We start from the raw sequence: 24838 nt of genomic DNA, 5'->3' as shown, positions 1-24838 counted from the left end.
ATCATTATAATCATTTGGACTTTTTAAAAGACTTCCCAAAAAACTTCGGAACTATGTACCTAACAAACTTTTACTTAGTGATATTGAACTAATAAATGTTTTGTTTCAAAATGTTGTACTGAGCTCTTACTTTAATAGAATCGTATAATTAAAGCTAGTAATGTCTGTGGCAGTCAAACCTGACACGTAACCACAGGGGCCATATATTTCTCTTACGTTATTTTAATAAAAAAAAAACAGTATAATTTATTTTGGATTCTAAGTCCATATCAGGAAACCTTATAATCATTTCCGCTATTATTATAATACATATTATAATAATATAGATTGTTAATTGATTTGCAACTTCAATTACTAGCACTACTACACTCACAACTTTAAACCTTTTAATGTTAAACGAACTAGAATCCATTTATCAAGTCGTAATCGTTTATGCAGATTATTAATCATGCACGAATGGATTAATTATGTGCAAACAGGGCATTTGATTAGTGAGTTCAATTTGCATTGCATGAACAATAATATCCTGTCAATTATTCATTAGTCTTATTAAAATAATTACGGCTTTTATAGATGCATCTAAGCTTTATATAGGATTTATAGTTTGTGGTTTGTGATCTATTGCCCTTGTATAAACATTAAACACTAATTGCTGAAATGTTTAACCCCAAAGTGTCAAGAAACCGCTTTATTGAAGAGCTAATTTAAGATGCAAATGTTACCGCATCATTCGTTAGAATTAGTTTAGTATTTAAATAATATATTTTTGAAATATTAAAGTGTCCAATAGGTGGTTATATTTCTTTATAATAAATTATATATACAGATCAATGTAATAAAGGTAGAGTGAAAATATGATTAGGTAATGTATTTGAAAAAGCCGATATTAATAAAATTTAAAATAAATCGTATATAAAGGGATATAATGTACAAAAACGTACCTTCCAAGTAAATGTAGCTTTTCTGCAGCTTCAAATTGTCATATATTGGTTTGAGATTATCGTAAGTAAATCTCTTTAGCTTATTATACCTTAAGTCTAAGGCGGACAGTCCACGGACACCTTCGAACAGTCCGCCTATTAGTGTCACCAGCTTATTGTGGCTCATGCTTAACCGCTTTAACTGTGATAACCCATCGAAAGTCCTCTGGGCCAGTATATAAATTTCATTATAATCTAACAACAACTCTTGAAGATTCCACAACTCTGTAAATGTGAACGAATTCAGTATAGCTAACTTATTTCTCCTTAGGTCTAGACGTTTTAGATTAGCGAGCCCATCAAAACATTCCTTCTTAAGTTCGCTTATGTTATTCCTATCCAGCTCTAGCTCTAATAAGTTGACGAGATGTCTGAACGCGCCATCTTCTATGGTACTTATGTTATTGCTAGTTAAGAAAAGTTTCTGCAAAGATGGTAGCTCATAAAACGTATCCGTCTCGAGTTTCTTTATTTTGTTCTCGTCTAAAGTGAGAATAGTTAGATTGGGTAAGTTGTAAAACGCGTATTTACTTAGCGCTGCAATCTGATTCTTCGTCATAGTCATCTCGTGGATTGAAGTGATATTTACAAAGGTGTTGCTTTCGATCGTTGGTATTGAGCTAAATTTTATGCTGAAGTGTTTTAGTTTCCTCACATATCTCAGTACTCTAGTTGGTACGAAGCTGAGTCCTCCATCAGCTCGGACGTTGAACGCTAGCGTTTCTATATTGGATTGGGAGCTGAAGCTTGCCCATAGTGGATCTGTGGTTTCGATGCCTCCGTTGAAGACCCAGCATTCTGTTTTGACGGCTTCGTTTATCTCTTGGCTGTATTCGCAGTAGCAGTGTACTTTGGAATCTCTATCGCTGATGTCGCATATGTTGGTCAGTGGCTGAATGATCTTCTCCTTCTGTTTCCTCCGGTTCGCATGTAAGGAGTCTATTGCGAAGAGTAGCAGCAAGGCAGCGGGTATCTTTTGAGCCCGCATACCTTCTACCTGGAACAGAAAAATACTATGTTAGTGTATATTAGTTAAAATAGATATATATTCTGTTCTAATAATAGAGTAGACCTTTTCCAGTTGAGGAACAGAGTAAATGTAACTGAGTAAAAATAAGTCGCCGTATCGTGCCCAAAACTATAAACTTTAGCTCTTAAATATAAAATAAAAAATATTTATTCTTAGTGACAATGGTCTGGTTCCAAAATTAAATAGGGTATTGAACTTTCAAATGTCATTAACGGTTCTGAGAAGAATTCTTAACACAATATTTGCCCCAGAAATGTCTAGAATACAAATAGAGACCTTTTTCGAACCGATAATTACGATTCCATTAGCGAATTTTCATAACATCATTTGTACATTAAATCGAATGGCTTTGTAGTTCGGTCGCTAAGAGCAGGAATAAGAATAGAGAGATTTTATAGACAGTTTTTGGTATTAATATCAGGTAATAATGATTCCTTATTTAAAATACCATGATTAATACACACAGTCAGAGGTTGATACATTCATATTAGGTATCTACTGAAATTTAAACAAAAAAATTAAAAACTGTTTATAGATGTTAGTTACCGTACTCCTCCGGTAAAATCGGATATAATAAGGATATAAGATCACTAAGTCTCTTGATGTAATATCTATTACAGTATCAATATCCATTCTCAGTCAAGTTTGAGAAATTCCAAAGCTGGAATTCGATATTAATAGCATTCCAATTAGTACAAATGGAGTAATAGTTAATATTGTATCATTTCGCCGCCCATTATCATATCCCGTATTGCTCTTTGAACTCCGATAATTGAGTGAACATAATTATCCACTGACTATAATTATGGTTAGCCTATTATTATCTTAGGTATGCTGTGCGTGCAAAAGATGTTTTGAGGAAAAATAAATGTACTAAAGTTGTACAATTCTTTAGATGTCATACAATTTAGTAACGATTTATCTGGAAATTTAAGATAATATACAAATATAGACAAAATACACTAGAGACTAAGTCTAAATGCTTCTGATTAGTATGACTTCTTTACCACACCAAAACGCAACAAAACTGAACACTACTGTAATTAGGCAGAAATGGATGAGGCGGTGGTGCTATGATGGATGATGGTGGTGGATGCATGATGTGAGGTCTTCACGTGTGTTCAACTGTGTACTACTTCAAAATACATGGTAACGCAGACACGCCAGGTGACGCAAAGTTTACTTTGGGGATAAAAGTAGTTACTACTACATACTACTTTGAACTTTTCAATTTAATCTTGAATAATTTAATTTTGAAGGTGGTAGAACTCTTTGCGGTTCGACTCCGGCGGCACCACCGCCACACCTATTTCTGCCTAATAACAGCAGTTTTAGGCGCTGCTGTGTTCCGGTTTGAAGGGTGTGGTAAGGGAGACGTACTTTTTCGAGGGGTTCCAGCTTAGTCCTCAGGGGTAGCGGCGCATCTGTGGCCGACCTCAGGTAGGAATATCTAATCCTACCTGGGGTTGATTACAATTGTCCATTGGCGGCAGTAGCCACTTACCATCAGGTGGACTGCATACTCGTCTGCTACTTCTATATTATAAAAAAAAAATTAATCCTCGCATCTGTAATTCACCTATGGCAAGACTTTCGTCTTCGTATCATTTCGCGTCCCATTATCATATCCCGTATTGCTCTTTGAACTCCGATAATTGAGTGAACATAATTATCCACCAACGATAATTACGGTTAGTCTATTGTTAGGTTTATATTGGGTATGCTGTGTATGTGTGCAACATGCAAAAGAAGTTTTGAGGAAAAATAAGTGCACTAAAGTGGTATATTCTTAGAGGTTATACAATTTAGTAACGATTTTCTGGAAGTTTAAGATAATATCCAATTATATATAAAATACATTATAATTACGGAGCAATATCAAGCACTACACACCGTCTGCCAAGAACACAGATGTCCATCGGAGGCAGTAGCCTCTTACGATCAGTATCCTTCGTATGAGTTTTTACTTTTTTACAAAAATGACTGTTTTTGTTTTTGTATTTCCCATACATGTCCAATCAGTTCTTATACAATCCGGTAGGGGCGCTGATTGGAAATGTATGGGCAAATACGTAAACAAATATCAAAACAGTCATTTTTATAAAACGTACAAAGCGTACAGGTGGAATGCATGCTCGTTTGTTTACTTCAATACTAATTATAAATATGCATAACCTTATATTTGTGTTAAATCAGGAATTCGCTACAAATGGCCATCCGTTTCCTATGTGCGCTGATTGTTTGCTAACTGCGGCCTTTCGCTGTAATTACCAGCTTCCAACTCAAATAGTTAACTGGAGGTATAGGGACGGATTGCGGTTAAATGGCTTTGGGCTTAAAACTTAAAGCCATTTTTTATTCAGTTAGCGATACTATCAATTTGTTTTCGTTGTTTTGATTTTGTTATTATATTTTTATATAATATAGTTTAATCCCAAAATAATAATAGGTCAACCGTTCTTTTTGTAATATCATCATAATAAAAAATATATACTCTCTCTTTTTCAAAATATTGCATTATTTTACTTTCTCTTAAATTTTGCCTCTCATGTTAGGGATCCAGGTTTGAATCCATGCATGTCTATTTTTTTTTGATGTCGAACTTTGGTAAATAAATTAGAAATTAAATATCAGTAATTTCAATAATAAGAGCAAAATTCGTGAGCAACCTTATTTGAATGAAAGCTCTGGAATGAAAGTTCTTCGGTCCACACTTGGCTAATATGGTGGACAATGACTTATACAATTCAAATTTTTATAAGACACCTAAGCCCAACGATGAGATAGTAATGGATTGACGATGATTTCAATTTAATAAAATAAGAAACAAGTGTATAAAGAAATACTACAATAACAAGGTTGAATAAATATTTGTTAGTTCCTGCATACCGTTGTAATTTTAACTAAAAATCACAAACTCGCTACAAATTGCCGACCATTTCTTTGTGCGCCGATTGTTCGCAAACTGCGGCGTTCGGCTGTTAATTAACAGCCGCTTCCAACTTAAACAGTGTGTTGATGGACTTGGACCTATATTTTAAGGCCTTTACGTTACATAAGTATCTGAAGGTCGTTCTTATTATTATTGTTTTTATATTCTTTTTTTATAATATAGGAGTAGCAGACGAGCATGCAGTCCACCTGATGGTAAATGGCAACTGCCGCCCATGGACATCTGTAATGAACCCAAGATAGGATTAGATATACCTAAAGTCAACCACAGATCCGCCGCTACCCCTGAGGACTAAGCTAGAACGCCTCGGAAAAGTATGTCTCCCTTACCATACCTTATAAACTAGAACACACCAACGCTTAACACTACTGTTTATAGGTAGAAATAGATGTGGCGGTGGTGCCGCCGGAGTCAAATTACAAAGGATTCTACCACCTTTGCATAAAATATTACCGAAGCAGTCCATCTGATGGTAAGCTAGTGCCGACCAAGGATGTAATTCCGATAAGATTAGATTCCTATCTGAGGTTGGCAACAGATCAGTTGCTACTCCTGAGGACTAAGTTGGAATTCTGCCGATTAATATGTCTTCTTTACCATGCCCTCAAAGCAAAATGCAATCAAACTGAACACTACTGTAATTAGACAGAAATGGATAAGGCGGTGGTGATACCGAAATAAAATAAGATTATATCATGATGTGAGGTCTTCACGCGTGTTCAACTGTGTACTACTTCAAAATACGTGATAACGTAGACACGTCAGGTGACGCAAAGGTTACCTTGAGGATAAAAGTAGTTACTACTATATACTTTGAACTTTTTCAATATAATCCTCGCATCTGTAATTGACCTAAGGCGAGACTTTCGTCCTTTTTAGGGTCGCTAATAAATTTCAATGAACAGAATGACCACTAACCTTCTAAGAAGTTAAAGTATCGACTGTTAACTAAGTTAAAATGTCACAAATAATTATCTAACGTTAATTTGTGTGATGTGATTTTATAAATTAATACAAAGATTTGTATTTTGTACGTAATAATAAACTATTTGCCATATGTTCTTCATAAAAAGTAGGGAACTTTTTTAGCCTGCATAAAATAATAAATTTTGCAGCTAATGTAAACTGAATAAGACCGAACCTGCTTTATGCTTTAGCTCATCTCCCATAATCTCCGGGAGCATAATCTTACACGTCTAATTCAAATATTCGAATATGAAATATGTTTTAAATTTCTAAAGAGCGTTGGTAGCTTGGGAAACTCGTAAAGCTTATTTTTAATTCTAGTTAATACGGGCTTATAAAATGCGTTTTAATAATAAATAACTTGAACACATAGTATTTCATATCAGTCATACGTAGTGCTGCTGTGTCCTAGTTTCAAGGGTGTACAAATAACTGTTCAGGCAAACTTAGTGTCGTCTGAGCATAAGTTGTCAGAGCCAAATTCGTAAGACCAATAGCCTACATATAGCATCAATTTTAAGATTAGAACCTATTATTAATTTTAGCCGAAATTTAATTATTAATATTACTGTTCCACTCACATACCTGTATTTGTTTTGTACCTAATAATAACCCGCGTGCGCCCACCGTGACATTTATTAAGTAACACCTACAACGTAACACGCAGAGGATTTCACAATTGATTCTCGGTAAGACCGAAATATAAATGGATTGAGTGGGAGTCTCCTTGTTAGTACTCATGTTATCCACGATACGGTAAACCTTAGACTCGTTTTGAATGGAGATCTCTGTTATACAACCATTATAAACAACTACAATAAATAAATAAATATGAAAGATGAGCCTTCCTATTTTCATGCGAGCTAATCTCCTGACAATCTCCGGCGTACACTTACACGTGGAGTATTAACTAGTTTTTAAATGTTTCCCATACGTTTAAATTTATATTTAATATATATTTAACTTTTAAGAAGCTCGTAAAAGGCATACACGTTTCAGAGTACATCGTAATCTGTATAACTTTCTGTAAACAAGATTCAAGTTAGTATCGCTTGAGTGACTTTCTGATTTCTTGCTCGATTGGGGACTATTTGATTTGGAACGTCACTATGACTTTCAAACACATTTTACGTAAATGGCCAGGAGAAATGTAACTGCAAAATACAATCACATGAGGGACCACGGCAACTTCTGTATACTTGTTGATTAACATCCTCGACACAACTTCCCCAATCAAGTAACTTAATTGGTATTTGGCGTAATGGTGGTATTTACATCAATAGTTATGCCAATTGGTCGTCTGGTTAATATTTAATTAATTTACTCAGGGTAAAAGATTCAACGAAAAATATAATGCACTGCTGGAAAAACTCTACTCATTTCTCCATCATTATCCGTTGGTGCTTTTGTTTCTTTTTCATCAATGAATTTTTTTAAAACACTTAAAACACAAAACATTTTCTGTATCATTAAATTAAGCATCGATGTTTTTTGTTTTCAATAAGAAATTTATATGAAGTAATACCTTAATAATGTTGTTTATAGGACAAAAAGCTCTTGTTAAGTGTCTATCGCGGACCCATACTAGATTGTTATTCTTTTATTACCCATGTCATCATTACCACAATATTTATCATTAGCATTACCAATATTATTATTTTCAATAGCATCACTAACTTCAAAATTATGATTATCATATTTTCAATATAAAGTAAAAAGGTATCTTATTTTTCTTAAGTCAAAATATTTCACTTTGTACCAACATTAAAAGAACATCGTTTAAGAGAATATTTATTATTGGACAGTTATGATTGAACGAGGGCGTCGTGGAAGCAGATTAATAACAGTTAATAAGGTGGAGAACTCCGGAGGCTCGGTATTTGCTTACGGGAGAAACTTCCGCCATTATGCGGAGAACAATTTATTTGAGTGTGAGCTATGTTCTTTCGGGAATTTTATTGTTGTTTTAGTGTTTTGCTGATCTTTTTTCTTTGGGAAGTAGAAACAAAAAGTTCATCAAAGTTTGTTGTTTTGTTGCATGTAAATGCACAACGAAGACCTAAAAAGAGTTGAAGTCCTTAATAATAATTACATTACACGTTTTGATTAAAACCGATATTAAAGGGAAGGTGACATATAATTAAAAGGATACCGTAATATCTTGCTACTCGACACTTGAGAGGCGGTATATGCCTTTATAGTTTGACTATGCATGCACCATTGTTACATTTTTCTGTCCTAATAGCAACGTTAAGCATAAAAATAATAGATTATTGATCCTCGTGTTTGATTGAGGTGCGATAATTACAATCTGTTTTATGATTATATTTTTTGTGAACTCGTTTCCAGCGTCGGATAAAATATTGAAGGTCGTATTTTTTGGAAGGGACTAAATATTCGATATATAAAATTTTACAGCTTCATTAGATGTGGACTAACTTCGAAATTTCAACAAAGCTGAACGTAGGTAACGAAAATTAAATTGTATGTTGGAATGTTCAAACCACGTACGCGCACTTTCAAATAGACCAATAATTCAGTTCACCGTAGTTGCAATTGTTTTCCAATTCACTCATCACTTTTGCCCGCACGTGCATTCTAACAATACCGAAACAATGCCACATGGATCAGTACGAATATTTTCGCAACTCGGTAATTTCACTCGCGATTTAACTAATGTCTCTCTCAACAGTTTGTACGTGCTTGGAATAAAACTCAAATCCGACTCCTAGAAAATTTTAGTCCAGTCGTCTATTCCAACAATACGACGTATAATCGATACTTTCTCACAGAACCATCGCTCTTATGACGTCCAAATTCGAGGTGTCCGTAAAAAAATCTGTCTGCATCACCAATCTACGAAAAAAGTGCACTTGAGTAGCTTCGGCATTATTTGGCCAAGTCTCTTTGAAATTGTGAGCTTCATTTGTAATTCTTTTGATCTTCTGAATACTCATTTCGGTACTTATATTATTTTTATGACATTCGCCATTTTTTTTTAAATAGCATAAATACTCCATTGTTTCAATAATTTATCTCATTTAGATTATTTTTCATTTAACCTTAAGTTAATGTTTAGATGTACAACAGATTTTGGAATTATTAATTAAGTTTTCTGCCCGAGAACCGACAACGAAGCTTTCATTTAGTCAAGACACAAAACTACAATCAACATTATAAAACTGGTGCCTTTTTCAATTATATCAACGTATCATTTGCAACGTTTTGACATTAGAAACAGCCCTAAGGCGTTACCAACAAAGAGCACAATCGCCGAAATAATGAAGATATATTGCCAAATAAACAGCCGTCTATTATCTCGATGAACTTGAAGCTTCGAAAAACGAAATCTCGTTTGTAAACAAGATATAATCAATGTAATGATCTGTATTAAGTGCTCGCTTCAGCCAACAAAATGGTCTGATTAATGAGCGCCGTTAATATCCCTCCTGTTTATACCCGACACGATTTCTGTTTAGATTTAGTTCATAGTTCAGAAAAGATGTTCGCGTTCCAGAACTTAAAAGATTGCCAATTTGAATAGATTCCTTAGTTGAATAGACCTGTAATTTGAATAGTTTAGAGCGTTCAAAGGAGGAATTTCAGAAGAAGTTTTTGATTGAGCTCGCTTGTGGATCCAAGAGTTTTCTGTAGAGAAAGTTTTTATCTAAAAATGTTTTATGTAATTGTTGCTGCCTGCCTACTTCGGCAATATTATTTTATAGCACTTAAAACAAAATAATTTTTAGAATGAATTTTATTATCATGGATAATAATCGTTGGTGATTATTATATTTTAAAATATATTAAAGGTTTCTAATATTCTTTAGGGTTCAAGTAAAGAAGATAAAATACTAGTGACACAACTGTCGACGCCTATCGCTTGCGATCATCAGTATCCGTAAACTCTTTGATGTTAAAGAAAATGTAATTAAGAAACTCTTAGTACATTTTAAACGTTTCTCGTGTGTCCCTAAGTAATCTAATAAAAACACAGCTAAAGTCCTAGGTACATTTTAGGAGTCGTGTGTTAAAATGCTGAATGCCAAAAGGCTACAAATAGTGTCGAATACCATAAGGCTTACAAGTAGTAAGGCAATGGTAGTGGTTAAGGAACTCGGCCTCTCGATCGAGCGGTCCGAGGTTTAAATCCCAGGCTCTGATTTTTCAAAAATATGTGCGTATTAGAAATTAATTATCAGTTGCTAAACGGTGAAGGAAAACATCTAGAGGAAACCTGCATATCTGAGAGATTTATAAAAAAATTCTTAAAGGTCCAATACGCACTTGGCCAGCGCTATGAACTATGGCTTAATCCTTCTAATTATGAGAGGAGACCCGTGCCCAGCAGTGGGACAATAATGAGTTGATGATGGTGATGACAAGTAGTGACGTTGTACTTAAAATTTGTCAAATCACATATCTCTCAGGCCATTTAAATATATTGCGACATCTGAAGTCGGAAAAACGAAAACTCATCGGTAAACGAGATATAATAAACGTAATGAAGCATATTAAGTACGCGCTTCAGCCGGCAAAATTGCCTGATTAATGAATGCCGTTAATACCCGTCGTGTATACCTACAACAATTTTATACAGGGATATTCAATATGTACTCATACGGTTATATGAAATTAAAAATGCCTAAGATTTTGGTGTATTGAGACCTAATTAATTAAGAATAGATAGAATCTCGGCCTTAATCAACGGAACGGGTGATGTTCGAGTCCCGACTTGAGAGTTTTAAAATTTATTTGCGTATTAGAAATTAAATTTTCTGGGGTAATCAGAGAAAGAAAACATTGTAAGTTCAACGTCTGAGGGAAAAAGCTCTCAGGAATATGTAATGTCTATCAATCCGCATTAGGCTAGCGCGGTGAACTATGCCTTACTCACTTTGCAAAGGGACCCGTATGGGACAGGGGGACAGAAAAGCGATGACGACAAGGACGATGATTATTTAAATGAAATACAAGTAAATATGGACAGGTCACAAAGATATTTGCTATGACACAGATTTTATGTTAATTTATGTTTTATCATTTCTATAAACGACCAGTTGCAACTGTTGCTACTGTACAAAGTAAATTATTTGTCAATAATAGCAATAAATACATATTATTTGTAACGGAGTAAAAATGATTAATTAATCTCAGAAGTGCAGTTAGTAATTGCTTCCATTCCAATATCGGGTATACAGTAATTATTCACTAATCCGGACTTAACTCATCACGCGAGAATTAATTGAACCATAATATGGTGCACTACCCACCGTTTGTGTACTAAGTTGTATTAATTGTACTACCCGCCGTTTGCATAATAAATGTCAGATTGCTACTCGCCAGTCGACTCGAGTCTTATTTCGGTAGTGGTGAGAGCATGTGAAAATGTAAATGTGTCACAAGTGCAGGAATTATAAATAGATATTTTCCTTGAGTTGTAACCCCTGTGATCAAATTATAAGATACTAGCTGACCCGGGAAACATTGTGTTGCAATATAAATAAAAAAATGTTAAGGGTGAACAACCCTTATCACTTAGTTCTATGAAAAATAGATAGTAGTCGATTCTCAGACCTACTGAATATGCATATAAAGTTTGGTGAAAATCGGTAAAGCCGTTTCGGAGGTGTACGGTAACTAACATTGTGACACGAGAATTTTATATATAAGACATAACTGGCGACGTCGATAAAATGTGAGTAATAATTACTACTGTTTCACATGACCCACTAAACAAAATGAAGAGAGGACGACATCAATGATGGTAATCATCTACTCGCTATAAAACATAGCATTATAAAACTACCCTAATTACTTAGTTCCTCAGCCCACTAAGTCGATAGCAAAGTCACTTATATAAGACAAGGCCTCCAATTTGGCCCAAGGGCTCGCATAAGGGTCCATGAGGGACAATCCTGCATAAATTATTCAGTCCGGTCCCCATAATAATATAACTTTATGTTCATCTCATTTAAAGATGGCGTCTAAGTAGGACAATGTTTATACGAAGTGTCGGTCTTAGTAACAAGTTTCACAAAGAGGTTGTTCACGATTACCGATTTTTTACTGTAGAAATTTTGTTCTTAGGAGTAGCGGTACGTCATTGATTAGAGAAAAAATAACTTATTTATATAAAATGGATTGAAGATGTTCACAGGTATGACTTTATTTTTTTACGTTTATTTTTAATTTTGTGAGAACATAAAACATGACATTACAATTAAAGTATATAAACGAAATAACGTCACACACCCAAGTAGTCAATTAAAACAGTTTCAGCGCACAATACATACCAATTAAGACACTAGGTTAATTAATTTAACTAGTTAATGAAGAGTTGTTTTATATGTATTTCAGTTTTCTTTTAAAAAGTTGTGAGCTTTAATTTTTTTTGTATGTTTCTCAATTATTTTATGTCCCTAATAATCTATGCTCATTTAAAAATAATTATCTATCTATGAAACAAGCTACTAATAATTGACATTTGACACTTTATCTATTTTGATACTTTGTCTTGGCCGCTGAAGCGCGAATCATCTAATAACATGAAGGTCAAACATGGATAAAAACCTACCTTTTTATTTCTCTAATTTTAATACGGTGCCAGCACTTATCTTTACGCAAGTCAAACTTCGCTAAAATAAACAAAATAAATATAGTTCAAAAAACTAACAAACACGCTTTTATGATAAAATCTACTAAAAAGTAGAAAATAATTCTCAATCTAGGAATCAATTAAGGAACAGTAAATTGTATAATTGTGAAAAAAGCGTGTAGGGCCTCACTTATCAATTTTCGAAAAGCACCCCAAGCTTGGGTTGTACCCAAGCTAATAAAAGCGTGTTAAAAAAACATTGAATACATAATGAATGCACGTAAAGGTAAAAATATTAAAATCACCTCAAAAAAGGTGGAGGTACCATTTTCGGCTGTATTTGTTGGTTGTATATATAAATCAAAGATAACAATTATAATTCTTTTTCGACTTACTCCATACTGTTAGTTTGTCTAACAGTGCGCGTTCTACGAGAAAAGAAAATCTCAAACATATTTAAAGAAGTATTACTTTGAAAATAACAAACAGTATAAATAATTCGTTGCTTATTAAAATCTCAATATTCTCCTAAACATAATTAGGCCAAAACTTTTTGATAATGTCACGAACAAATTTGCACTAACTGTTCCTTTTAGCACCCTGTGAGGACGTAAAGTCGACATAACGGGGACTCATAAAACGCTAATGGGTTTATGCACATGCCTACATGGCGTGGCGTGTGTACATCAGAAGGTCACCCTTTTACGTTATTTGTCATAATCCCATGTTTATATTTATTGTAGTCGCGCCAAACTGCGAGTCCGCTCTGAAGTTGTTCAGATCAGGTGTAATCATGCGATTTGCTATGGCGTCGCGATTCATTTCTATATTCAAAGCGGACTAGCAGTTTTACGCGGACTATACCAGTCTAAGCAGCGATAGCCTAGTGGTTGGAACACTGTCTCTCAAAATGTCCGAGGTTCAAATTCCAGGTACGTCTGATTTTTCAAAAACTTATGCGCGTATTATACATTAAATTATAACTTGCTCTAACGGTGAATAAATCGTAAGAAAACCTGCACACCTAAGAGTTTTTAAAAACCCTCGACAAGAATGTGTAAAGTCTACCGATTCGCAATTGGCGGTGCGCGACGCGGTGGACTATGGAATAATCCTTCTTATTCAGAGCGCATCAGTATGAGAGCAATGATAATGACAATGATATCGACTAAAAACAACGTTGCGCGAAATACTATCTGGAAGTACCTACAACTTTAGATTTGGTGAACATTGTGAAAGTGAACTTTATTTTGAGTTCTAATTTTTTCCACTTTTTTTCAATTTCTTTGTCCACTTAAAATTGTGCTTGATGTAGCGTAGCGAGGTGCATTTATGTTTTTAGAGATTTCCAAAGACAGTAATGTTCACTAAACATCAAACTTTTGCTTGTTCTTTTAAATGAAACATCATTAGGTACTTGTTCACTTCTTAGACTACTAGTTGTATTATTTTAAATTGTACTTTTAATGTATTCATGTATTTATAGTAACCAATTTAGCAGAAATCGGTATGCTGAAAGGTTTTGTTCACGAGCATTTGTTTTTACTCTGAAATAGGTACCTATGTTTATTTCGGAAGCAATTATATACATATATACGAAAATATTTTTATACATAAGCGTATCGTTAAAATAAAGCAAGTTTAATTTATTGATGATGAAAATATTGCCTATTGTAGCTATTATGATAATTTGACTTGCATTATAATTGTGTTGTTGAAAAACCTTGAGCAAGATATATTACATTTTCATTTTCTTACACCTATGCAAATGCTTACGATGTACCAGGCGCATGTCCGTTCGTGTATGAAGTACTGCTGTCACCTACGGGATGGTACAGCTAAGCATCACTTAGACGCACTTGACTCGGTTAAGGAACGGGCCTAGAGACTTATTGGGGATGAGTCGCTAGTTAAAGCCAGGCTCCAAAACCTACAACATCGCCGGTGGGTGGCTCGCCTTGCGGTTTTCTACCGAGTTCATTTTGGGAAGTATGCCCAACAGGTTCACGATCTAGTTCCCCCAGCCCCATTCCACCTTCTGACGTCTAGACGCACGGCGGGCTACCAACCCTATCAAGTCGACCTTCCTCTGGTTTGGACGAAACGTATTGCTTCGTTATTTTATTAGAAATAACGAACCGCCAAGGAGTAGAATGCCCTGCCGGCTTCTGTGTTTCCCGACAAATATAAACTAGGAGTCTTCAAGACACTTCTAGGCACTACTTTAAGGCAAGCGTGGCACATTTTAGGCCTGATCAAAGCTTACCATCAGGCGAGCTCGAGGCTAACGCGTGCCTATCAACTAATAAAATTATTTGCAATCTAGTAACTTGCGATGAACTTTCTCTAAGGCGCTCGAACAATCTGGCCTCGAAAATCATTAATCCTGAGGATGTTGATAAGGACAATGGTACAAAATTATTAAAATCGTGTATTGTCATCGGTTTTGATAATTCTTCAAAATTTTGAATTAAACTGAACGCCCAAAGTGGATAGAAATCGGGTTCAAAGATTCCGTTACTTGTTCCTTACATACATACCTACATACATACAACCCAAGCTAATAAAAGCGTGTTAAAACATTTTATGTATTTATACAAGTTATAGTATATAACGTGAGGAATTTCTCAAATTACCCTAAAGCACCTTGTTCGGACATAAAGTCGACATTAGGACTCGTAAAACCCATTAGCACTCACCCTTTACTGCGAGGCTCATATTATTAGAAGGTCACGTATATTTCTGGCTGTCTTTATATGTAGAATACTTCGTGGTTCGACTGTGAGGCGCCGCCATGCCTATTTCTATCTTTCAACATGCCTTTTAACTCAGTCCTCAGGGGTAGTGACGAATCTCTGATAGGCTGATAGACTACAGACTATCAAGATCAATCCATCCATCAAGATCCATCAAGAAGGTCAGCGCGATGTCCTCAAGTTCAAGATTTGTTAGTGCCAAGTAATTTCAAAACATTTTTGGTAGAAGAAAATTGTAGCAAATGCAGTCGGAATTATTTATGCAAATTACTGATAAATGAAGTCACAAATGTGATACTATTCCTGAGAATTGAAATTTCTAGTTCAAGTCATAGCCGCACCCTTCAAACAGAGCATAGCTATTTAGCTATTATTACACAAAAATCGAATATCCATAACCGTATTCATTTGAATGTTGCTACCGTAAATGTGTAAAAAAGTATGTAAATTGTAAATATTAGTTAAACAAAAGTCTATCGTGTCTCAACCGAGAAAAATAGAACGTACATTAATTTTACATCACAGATACGCTTAGCAAAGTTAAAGAGCGACATAAAAACTTGCATCCCATCTCGCTACAAGCGAGCTAAGCCCCAGATCCTATTACACAAATTCTTCGCACAACAAAGTGTTGAAAACTGTTTTGTAGAGTGAAAAACTACATTGTATAGAGTAATGGCTTGTTAAAGTATCACTGTAAAAGTGATAGCTAGGGATCCGATGTTCAAATATTTAGGCCTTTTTGAAGTGAAAACTTCTTTGGCAGCGTTGTGCACTTTTGGTGATGGGTAAAAAATGTTAAACTTGCGTTTAGATCACGTGTACTGATCGAAAATTCGTAAGACGGTAAAGCAAACTGCAAAAGTCAAGGTGTCATCAGGTGTCAGCAAAGAAATAATATATAAATTTTTTTTTTTTTTTTTTTTTTTTTTTTTTTTTATAATATAAGAGTAGCAGACGAGCATGCAGTCCACCTGATGGTAAGTGGCTACTGCCGCCCATGGACATCTGTAATCAACCCCAGATAGGATTAGATATTCCTACCTGAGGTCGGCCACAGATGCGCCGCTACCCCTGAGGACTAAGCTGGAACGCCTCGGAAAAGTCTGTCTCAAAAATGTGGTCTCAAAAAAATGGGTGTCAGTTTCATTTTTAATTTATTATATTTTATTTTCAGGTTAGGTTTCGAAAGTTTTCACTTCTGCCGGCACTCCCGGAGTGCAACCCGTTGATTTTTTTTACAAAGTTATACATAGTTGTAAAGCTATTATTGTCTACTACCGGACACGGGTCTTCTCTCAAAGTGAAAGGAGTTTAGGAAATAGTATACCGCCCTGGCTAAGTCTTGACATTTCGCACTCCTTTGAGAATTATTTAAAGAACTCTCAGGTTTCCACATGAGGTTTTCTTCGCAGTTTATTGCAAGTGATTATTAATTTCTAATAGCACATAACTTTGAAAAATCTGAGGTGTAGCGTTTCTGGGATTTACACAGATAGGATATATCTCTTGAGGTCTTACGTAGTTGTCCCATAAATAATTCTACAATTATTCTGTTACGATTTTCTTTTATTTTTTCATTGATTTTTACTTTACCGCATTCCATACCTTTCTTCATTTCTCTTCCAACTACTAAGTAGCAAACGTACCGTGACCTTTTCTCACTCCATTCGATAAAAAGCTCATCTACTCTAGTAATAAGAATATAGACTCCACAAGAATGTAGGTTAAACGATCAGAGGTTCTATCATTTATTACCGCTAATGATGTAAACGCCTACGCTTTCCCACCTCACAATAAAACTAGTTTGGATTGATATATGGACATGAAATGGACCAGAAAATAACCGAAAGCTGTAAACATACTAATGTACGAATCATTAATCGTCGATTAATTATCTCGTTTTAAGGATTTCTTTTAAATCATCGATATTATTTAATCTGAAATAAATATACCAAATTATTTACTTAAATAACATTGCTCATTAAAAAGGTTTTTAAATTGTTATGACACCACGAAAATTACTTGAAACGTCTCTATCAAAATACTTTGATTTCATTTCTTATAAAAAAATTGTCTCCAAATTCAGAACTATTTTCGCTGTTAACTTTGGCTATACAACAGAAACTATTGAAGCAAAGTTGTATATATTTTGATTTCAAATTAAAATAAGCTTAAAAAAATCTGAGCGACGTTAAAGTTTGCCTTATAGAGCGTGAAAAATGTTTGCTCCCCCATTTCAAGATGGCTGTCAAGGGACAACAATTGCATCGCCATAAACTTGGATTTGACTACCAATACACTAACCCCGTTTACCGTAACCCACACAATAATCCCCCCACCCTTGACATCAAAAAGACTTGACATAAAATTGCGACCTCCGACTTTTCCTTTAAGAATTTTGGACTAAGAATTGTACTACTTCAGTGTGAATGGGCCCTAAAGGCAGACTTTACTTTCATTAATACATTTCATCTATTTACAAGATTTACTTATAAGCAATTATCAGTACCAACGGACCATAATTATGTTCAGGAGAAACAAATATTCATACAAACAAACAAAATTATTATATTAAACGGGCAATAGCCCGTTATAATAATTTAATGTAACAAATAAGACAATATCACGAAGAGCTCTCCAGAGATAAGCGTTTAAGCTATCATGTGTAAGAACACGAATATCAGATAATTGCTCGGTTATTAAATCATTATTGGCAGGGCGTATCAGTTGATATTTAAATGAAGCATTATTGCTCGTTTGTATAAATCTGTTGTGACAACTGATTGGCATTGTATTCGTGCTCGGTTAATCAATCTTTATTTGCATGATAATGAAATATTATGCCGTACGGTGCCAAAATGGCAACAAATTCTTTGTTGCTAACAAAAAACTATGCTAGAACACGAAACGAAGGACAATTCCTGACGCGCGTTTTTACGCCGATACGCGTGTCCCAAAGCACTAGTGAGATATTTATTCTATCGTTTCATACGTAGAAGGATCGAGAAGAGATTGCAGCAAGTTAGGCCTGACTCCCACAAAGATATTTATAAACTACGTGACTGAGACGCGAATCATAGGTTGCCTAGCCCATATATTCATTCAGCCTTTGCTAAGCAGTCTCAGTCGCGTAGCTTATAAATATTTCTGTGAGAGAAGGGCCTTAATTGTTCGCGCAAGAAAAGGGTGTGCGGGTGTAAACTTCTCACTGTTTCACTACTTTTAAGGGTTTCCCCAAAATATTATTAAGTCTCTTTTTAATGAACCAACATCTGTATCTAACAAGCAATAAAATTTCTCTTTCAAAGGTTGAAGGTTACCTGTAAAGTCTAAATATCCTCTCTAATAACGAAAATTTCGGCAATGTAAAAATACGGCAAATGAAATCTCGATTAGGTACTAACTATTAATATTAACTCTTGAACAACATCGTCGTTGTCAACCCATTATTGTGTAACTGATGGGCACGGGTCTCCTCTCCGAGCAAGAGGACCTCAGGCCACAGTCCACCGCGTTGGTCAAGTGCGAATTGGTAGACTGCACTTACCTTTGAGAACTTTTAAAAAAAACTCGCAGGCGTGTACGTTTATTCACCTTGTTTTCCTTTACCGTTAAAGCAAGTGACAATTACTTTCATACGTACATAAATTTGAAAAATCAGAGGGACACGAACCTTGGACCTTCCAATTGAAATGTCGAGTGTCTAGCCACTAGGCACAATGACAACTTTACTAAGAAGATCCTTTGAAAATTACAAAATTCCTCAAAATTATCTTTGTTAAACAATAAAACGGTGTGCTCTGAAATAGCTCCTCCAAGACGCAGCCCATAAGATCCATTAGCGGGAGTTATTACATTGTAAATTATATTCTCATGGAAAAGGTGCATGTTATGGATTTTATAGGGTTTTTTATTTATCCACTTTTTCATCATAAATGAAATACTGCAAAACAGTAGGTTAATGACGTTCAATATTTTTTATAATTATTCTATTACGAATTAATATTTTTATTACATTTTTAGCGGTCGTCGCTAGCGTTAATCTATCATCATCCCTATTGGAAATTTGAACTTTAGACTCCCAGATTTTGAGGTCGAACATCAAACCACTAGGCTATCACTGTAGAATATTCTAAGGGTTAAAATTAACATGTTCGCCAAAATTTAACCCTCCATGCTTCACGCGCTGTTTACGAGAATAGAACGCGCTGTTATTAACACATAAACCATGTTTCAGGCTTATATTCTAAAATGAAGCGTACATTTTTTATTATAATGTGAGCTGGAACACATGTCATACTGAAATTTTGTACTTAATAAGAACAAATGAGAGGAAGAACAGTGTAAGACTAGTAGATTCCTAGGAAACCTAGAACAGCTTTCTATCACCGAAAATGTGTCGTTATGTGTGTGGAAGACTGATGAATGCTGTTCCTACGGATATAAAAGACTTGCCATTAACAAAGTTAAAAAAATAAGTGTATGGTTAGTTGACAAATGTTATTACAATGTGCAAGAATTTTTTAATATGAAATGATTAATATTTATTCAGTAATATTAAGGTTTATCACTTTGAAATCTTATGGTATAAATGGCGTAAAATCCTGAAATTATAATATGATCTATTGAACTTTATGAATTATGATATTTGTGTGTAATATTTTGTATTTAAATAATAATAATTAATACATTATAATATTTTTGTGCGTCAGTGATGACAAAATGGATAGTATTGTATTGATAAAACATGTATATTAAGCATTTCACATTTAAATTTGATTTGATTTGATGAAACTTAGGTTCAAATCTCCGAAACCATTGTTTTTTTAATATGTATACATACACAATAGCACACCCTTTAAATCAGGATACAGCACTACTGTTTTAAGGTAGAAAGATATGGTGGTGATGCTGAAATCGAACCACAAAGCATTCTATGACGTTAAAAATCTTATATGCCTCCTGAGATCGAGAAATATGGGACTTTTGCTTGTAAAACTAAGGGCTTTCAGGTTATATATTCATTACTTATTACTTCTCTTTTATAATAATATATCTTCTCTATTACCTGTATCTTTATATTCTTGTTCAGTACACAAAAATTTGGGAGGAAAGTAATACAATTGTTGTGGTTCCCACGCAAGGTCGACAACTAGCATTGTTTGTGAGCTGAGGCAAATAAATTATTATAATAGGAGGCGCAGCGATAAATAACATTGTTCCTACACAACTACCCTCAAACTGGTTTTTGTAGCGGAAAATTCTTTGTAAGTGCCTACTGTTTAGTTTTTGTACCCGCGATAGTCGTTTGTTTGTGCCCTCAATGTCTTAGGGGTGAACTGAGCAAGCGATAAAGTTTAGCTTTTTAGGGTTAAAACTATTTTATGGATTGTTAGCTTTGTTTTTGGTAAGTATTTGGCTTGTAAATTTCAAAGTTTGGGTTTAGTATTTTTCTTTTTCGACGAGTCGTTCCAAGTTAGTAATCTGAGGCAACAATGCATGTTTGAGCTAAGGTATAACTTCTCTTCTGTTTCGTATCGTATTGAACATAGATATTCATGGAAGACATTGGCCACTTATGCTCATTTGGTACTTCTATTACATAGATGCAAATCTCTTTATTGCTTGAAATTGTATCTTTTAATCGGAGGTCCGAGGCCACAGGTACACACCTTTTATTTTTAAATTTATGTACGTATTAAAAATCATTATCACTTGCTATAACCTGAGGAATCCTGAGAGGTCCTGCCAAAAAATCTCTGAGGTGCGTGAATACTACCAATTCGCACTTGGCCAGCCTGGTGGACCATCGCCACTAACTGTAACAACTCAGCAGAAATGCTTAGTTGAAAATCCTTCATTATTAATTTTCACTGTTAGTCACGGATCTCTTCCCAAAACTGAATGTTCCCATACTTTAGTACGCTTTTCCGATGTACACTGGTGGAGTTTCCATTACATAAAGAAACATAATGGGTTAACGAAGTTAGTGTATGCAGCGGTTGTAAAGGAGGAAAACTAAATATAAAAACTGACCCTTGAGCTTCCTTATAGCTGGTCAAAGCAAGACTCAGTAATGAACACTGTCAACAGTATCTTTACAAAGCGCTCAATGACTTGATAACGAGCTATTTAATAAGAAAGGAATTGCGAAATGAAATTGTTATGAAAATATAAAATCTATTCTCTCTAGAAATCATTGGATAATAATATTGTATGTAGGTTAATACGATTTTATAATGTCTAAAACTACTAAAGATTTCAACATTTACTTGTATTCATGAAATTAATATTACGATAGAAACATGTCTCCTACAAAAATTAAATAAATATCTTAAAATATCTATAAATAAAATTCAATAACATCTGAAGGTTGTACAACCCTTCGTGGTTCGACTCCAACGGCACCATCGAGACACCTACGAGTATTTCTGCCTAATAACAACAGTAATAAGCGCTGTTGTGTTCTGGTTTGAAGGATGTGATACGGGAGATACATTTTTCCGAGACTTCCCATTGTGGTTTATCGGTTAATGTATTAACCACAATTGTTTTAAACATTCTTCGATATTGGCTCGTAACGACGTGTTGACGACCTAAATCGTGTCGTAACATCGTCGTCTTTCCAATGAAATAACGCTCTTAGGTATAGAGCATAAAACTTTGCAAAGATTGAAATTGACTCGTAGAATATGCATATCACGTTTTCCAATTTCTTTTTGTTAGCAATGTAGTACGTTAAGGATATTTTATAAGTAGATATTAAATTTGCGTTTGGCACGTTTTAGGCCCCATTTAAGTGTTCAGACATTCAACGTGCCGTATCAGACAATATATTTTTTCTATACAATGTTCGGACAGACACGCCCCAAGTATGTGCGGTCGCGCTACGTTCGTACACATTTAAAAAAAAACTATGTCATTATTTTGCTACAGACATTTTATGTATCAGACACGATACGAAAGATGTCAGTATATAAATGCACAGATACGTGTATTATCATCGAAACATCATAATCCAAATCGTAGGCAATAAGCTGAAACCTATGTGAAAATTATGGAAAAAAAATCGATAAAAAATATATAGATTTACTTCTAAATTACTAGTAAATAAACAAAGGACAAGTTAACCAAAAAAATAAAAAATGGCCCGTCTAGTGTTACGTTTGCGTATCGCGGAATACTTGTTTGTGCTCGTAATATGAATAAAGTTCAAGTATAGTATAGAGGTTGGCTATTTTTACTTGTACTTGGCCGGTTTCTGTATTTTGATACCGTGAAAATAATAAATATAAGCTTGTAATATAATATGAGTAACAAAACGGTTAGAAACTTAGGTAAACAGTCCATTATTTCACTCACTTATTTATATACGAGTATAACGTTTATATATTAAACGCACACAATATTTGCGATGTATTGCCAATGTACACAGAATTTAATAATTATTATGAACTCAAACAATACCAGTCCCAGTTATCCGATTTCATATTCGACAACGAAGTATTTGCCAAAAGCTTTCACCAGAGTTGTACTGTTTCATTTTGTTACCGATTCCTGTTTATTACACATTGGTTTGTTATTCAGGTGATTAAATTGGGAATGACGAATTATTTCCATAATTATATTCACTACCATTTCCATAAATTACATGTATTATTTAAGATTTATTAAGATGAGTAGAAAGTTGGTGGAACTATTTGTGGTTCGACTCCAGAGGCACCAACAATACGTCTATTTTTAGGGTTCCGTACCCAAAGGTTAAAAACGGAACCCTATTACTAAGACTTCGCTGTCTGTCCGTATGTCCGTCTGACACAGGGCTCTATCTCTGGAACCGTAATAGATAGACACTTGATTTTTTTACAGAGGATACATAACGATAGCCGCTATAACAACAAATACTAAAAATAAAAAAGTTTAATACAAAAAGGGGTCCCAATACAACAAACTGCTATTCGATATTTATCCAATTAACTTTTAAACCGTTATAGGTGGACAGTTCAAATTTTCACAATGTGTGTACTTCAATGGATGCTATAATAATAAATACTAGAAATAAAATAAAAATAAAATGTAATGTGGTTGTACTGAACCCTCCGGGTGCGAGTTCGACTTGCACTTGATAAAAAAATTACCTAATAATATTAGAGTTAACGTTTGTTGTGTTCTTCTTTAAAGTAGGGTGTGGTAAGGCAGATTTTACTTTTTATTTCTAGTGAGGAGATTGGAATAAAGTTGCGCATAAAGAATCATGCCATTATTTCTATTTAGATGTTGTTTTCAAAGAGAATCCCCTATTATTAATTTTAATTTTTAATTATCTAGTATGAACATTAAACATGCAGTATTTCATTTTAGTCAATAGTTAATTTTAGTTAAATTGATTTAATTATAACGATGAGCTTATTTATGAATAATATTGTGAAAACAAAGGTCGGAACGTTATTGCGTTAAACATAAATTACTGATTAATTGTGATTTTGGATTGAACTGGAGTAATTTTCTTTGTGTAAACTGTGAACATATTTTCCATGAGCAAACGAAGATCTAATGAATGAGGAATCGCGCCCGCGCTGTCGCCCACGTCCACGCTCGCTTCCACGCTCGCTTACTCGATCGCTTCCATGTGAGTTTCCGCACTCGCTTTCATACTCGCTTCCTTGCTAGCTTACGTCCTTTCTTCCACGCTCGCTTCCACATTTAATTTCGCGCTAGCTTCCATGCTTGCTTCGACGCTCGCCTCCACGCTGGTTTTCATGCTGGCCTCCGCGCTCGCTTCCACGCTTGATTTCGCGCTTGTACCCACGCCCGCGTTTTGACGCGTTTTTTTTTATCGTGTACTTGTAAGACTGGAACAAATTTTCTTTTAAGGTATTCCTGGAACGTTGAACACTCTTTAAGAACGATGCGTAAAATTGTTCAAGACGACGATGATAGCGACTCCTTTGGAATTTCAAACATCCCGTTTGCTGTCTCTATAAGTGTAACGAGCAATAAAACTCACAGTCGAAAATACCTACAAATCTCAAATTTCTCATTCTGCAAATTACCACAACTTTGTATCGGTAATATAAAGTTAAAATAAGCCCGCAGTAATAAACGCCGTTGTAAAAACAAAACTCCAAACGGTATTGCATTAAGCGTAAATTACAATGTGGCTGTAATTCTGGCTTAAACAGGATTAACGAGTACAATATGGAGTTACGCAAACGCTCGCCATTTTTATTTCGCCATAAATGTTTTAACAAAGCCTCTATTTCAACGGCCATTTGCTACAAACCTGAATTCATTTGACAATGTTTAGTCTACCTGGTGGTACATACCACGGATAGTGGATTGTTCGGTGACCTACGTCCATACAATTTTCTAGATTCAATACTTGGCAAAGCATATAAAAATTTGTTCCGAGTCTATGTTAGATAAGATCTATGTTAAGCAGTCTGACAGTAAGATTTCACAAAAATAATAAATACTTCGATTCTAGAAGCACCACCGACATTATTTTTGCTGAATAATAGCAATATTAAGCGCTGCTGGATTTTGGTTTAG

The 24838-nt window shown here is 34.7% G+C and overlaps 1 protein-coding gene across 1 annotated transcript in view; it reads right to left on the bottom strand.

Annotated features, from left to right (window-relative positions):
• Window positions 1–24838, bottom strand: part of LOC140742959 (uncharacterized) — a 121094-nt gene that overhangs the window by 2674 nt on the left and 93582 nt on the right. The window contains exon 2 of the mRNA XM_073074072.1: window positions 942–1977. Within this exon, the coding sequence (XP_072930173.1) occupies window positions 942–1968 (1027 nt within the window). The 5' untranslated portion in view covers window positions 1969–1977. The remainder of the gene's footprint in view (window positions 1–941; window positions 1978–24838) is intronic.

The sequence above is a fragment of the Epargyreus clarus genome, unplaced genomic scaffold (assembly GCF_041222505.1).
Source record: "Epargyreus clarus isolate Ecla_fem2 unplaced genomic scaffold, WU_Ecla_fem_2.2 ptg000001l, whole genome shotgun sequence".
NCBI classification, from domain to species: domain Eukaryota; kingdom Metazoa; phylum Arthropoda; class Insecta; order Lepidoptera; family Hesperiidae; genus Epargyreus; species Epargyreus clarus.
Note: the sequence above shows the minus strand (reverse complement) of the source record. Positions and strands in the feature narration are given on the sequence as shown.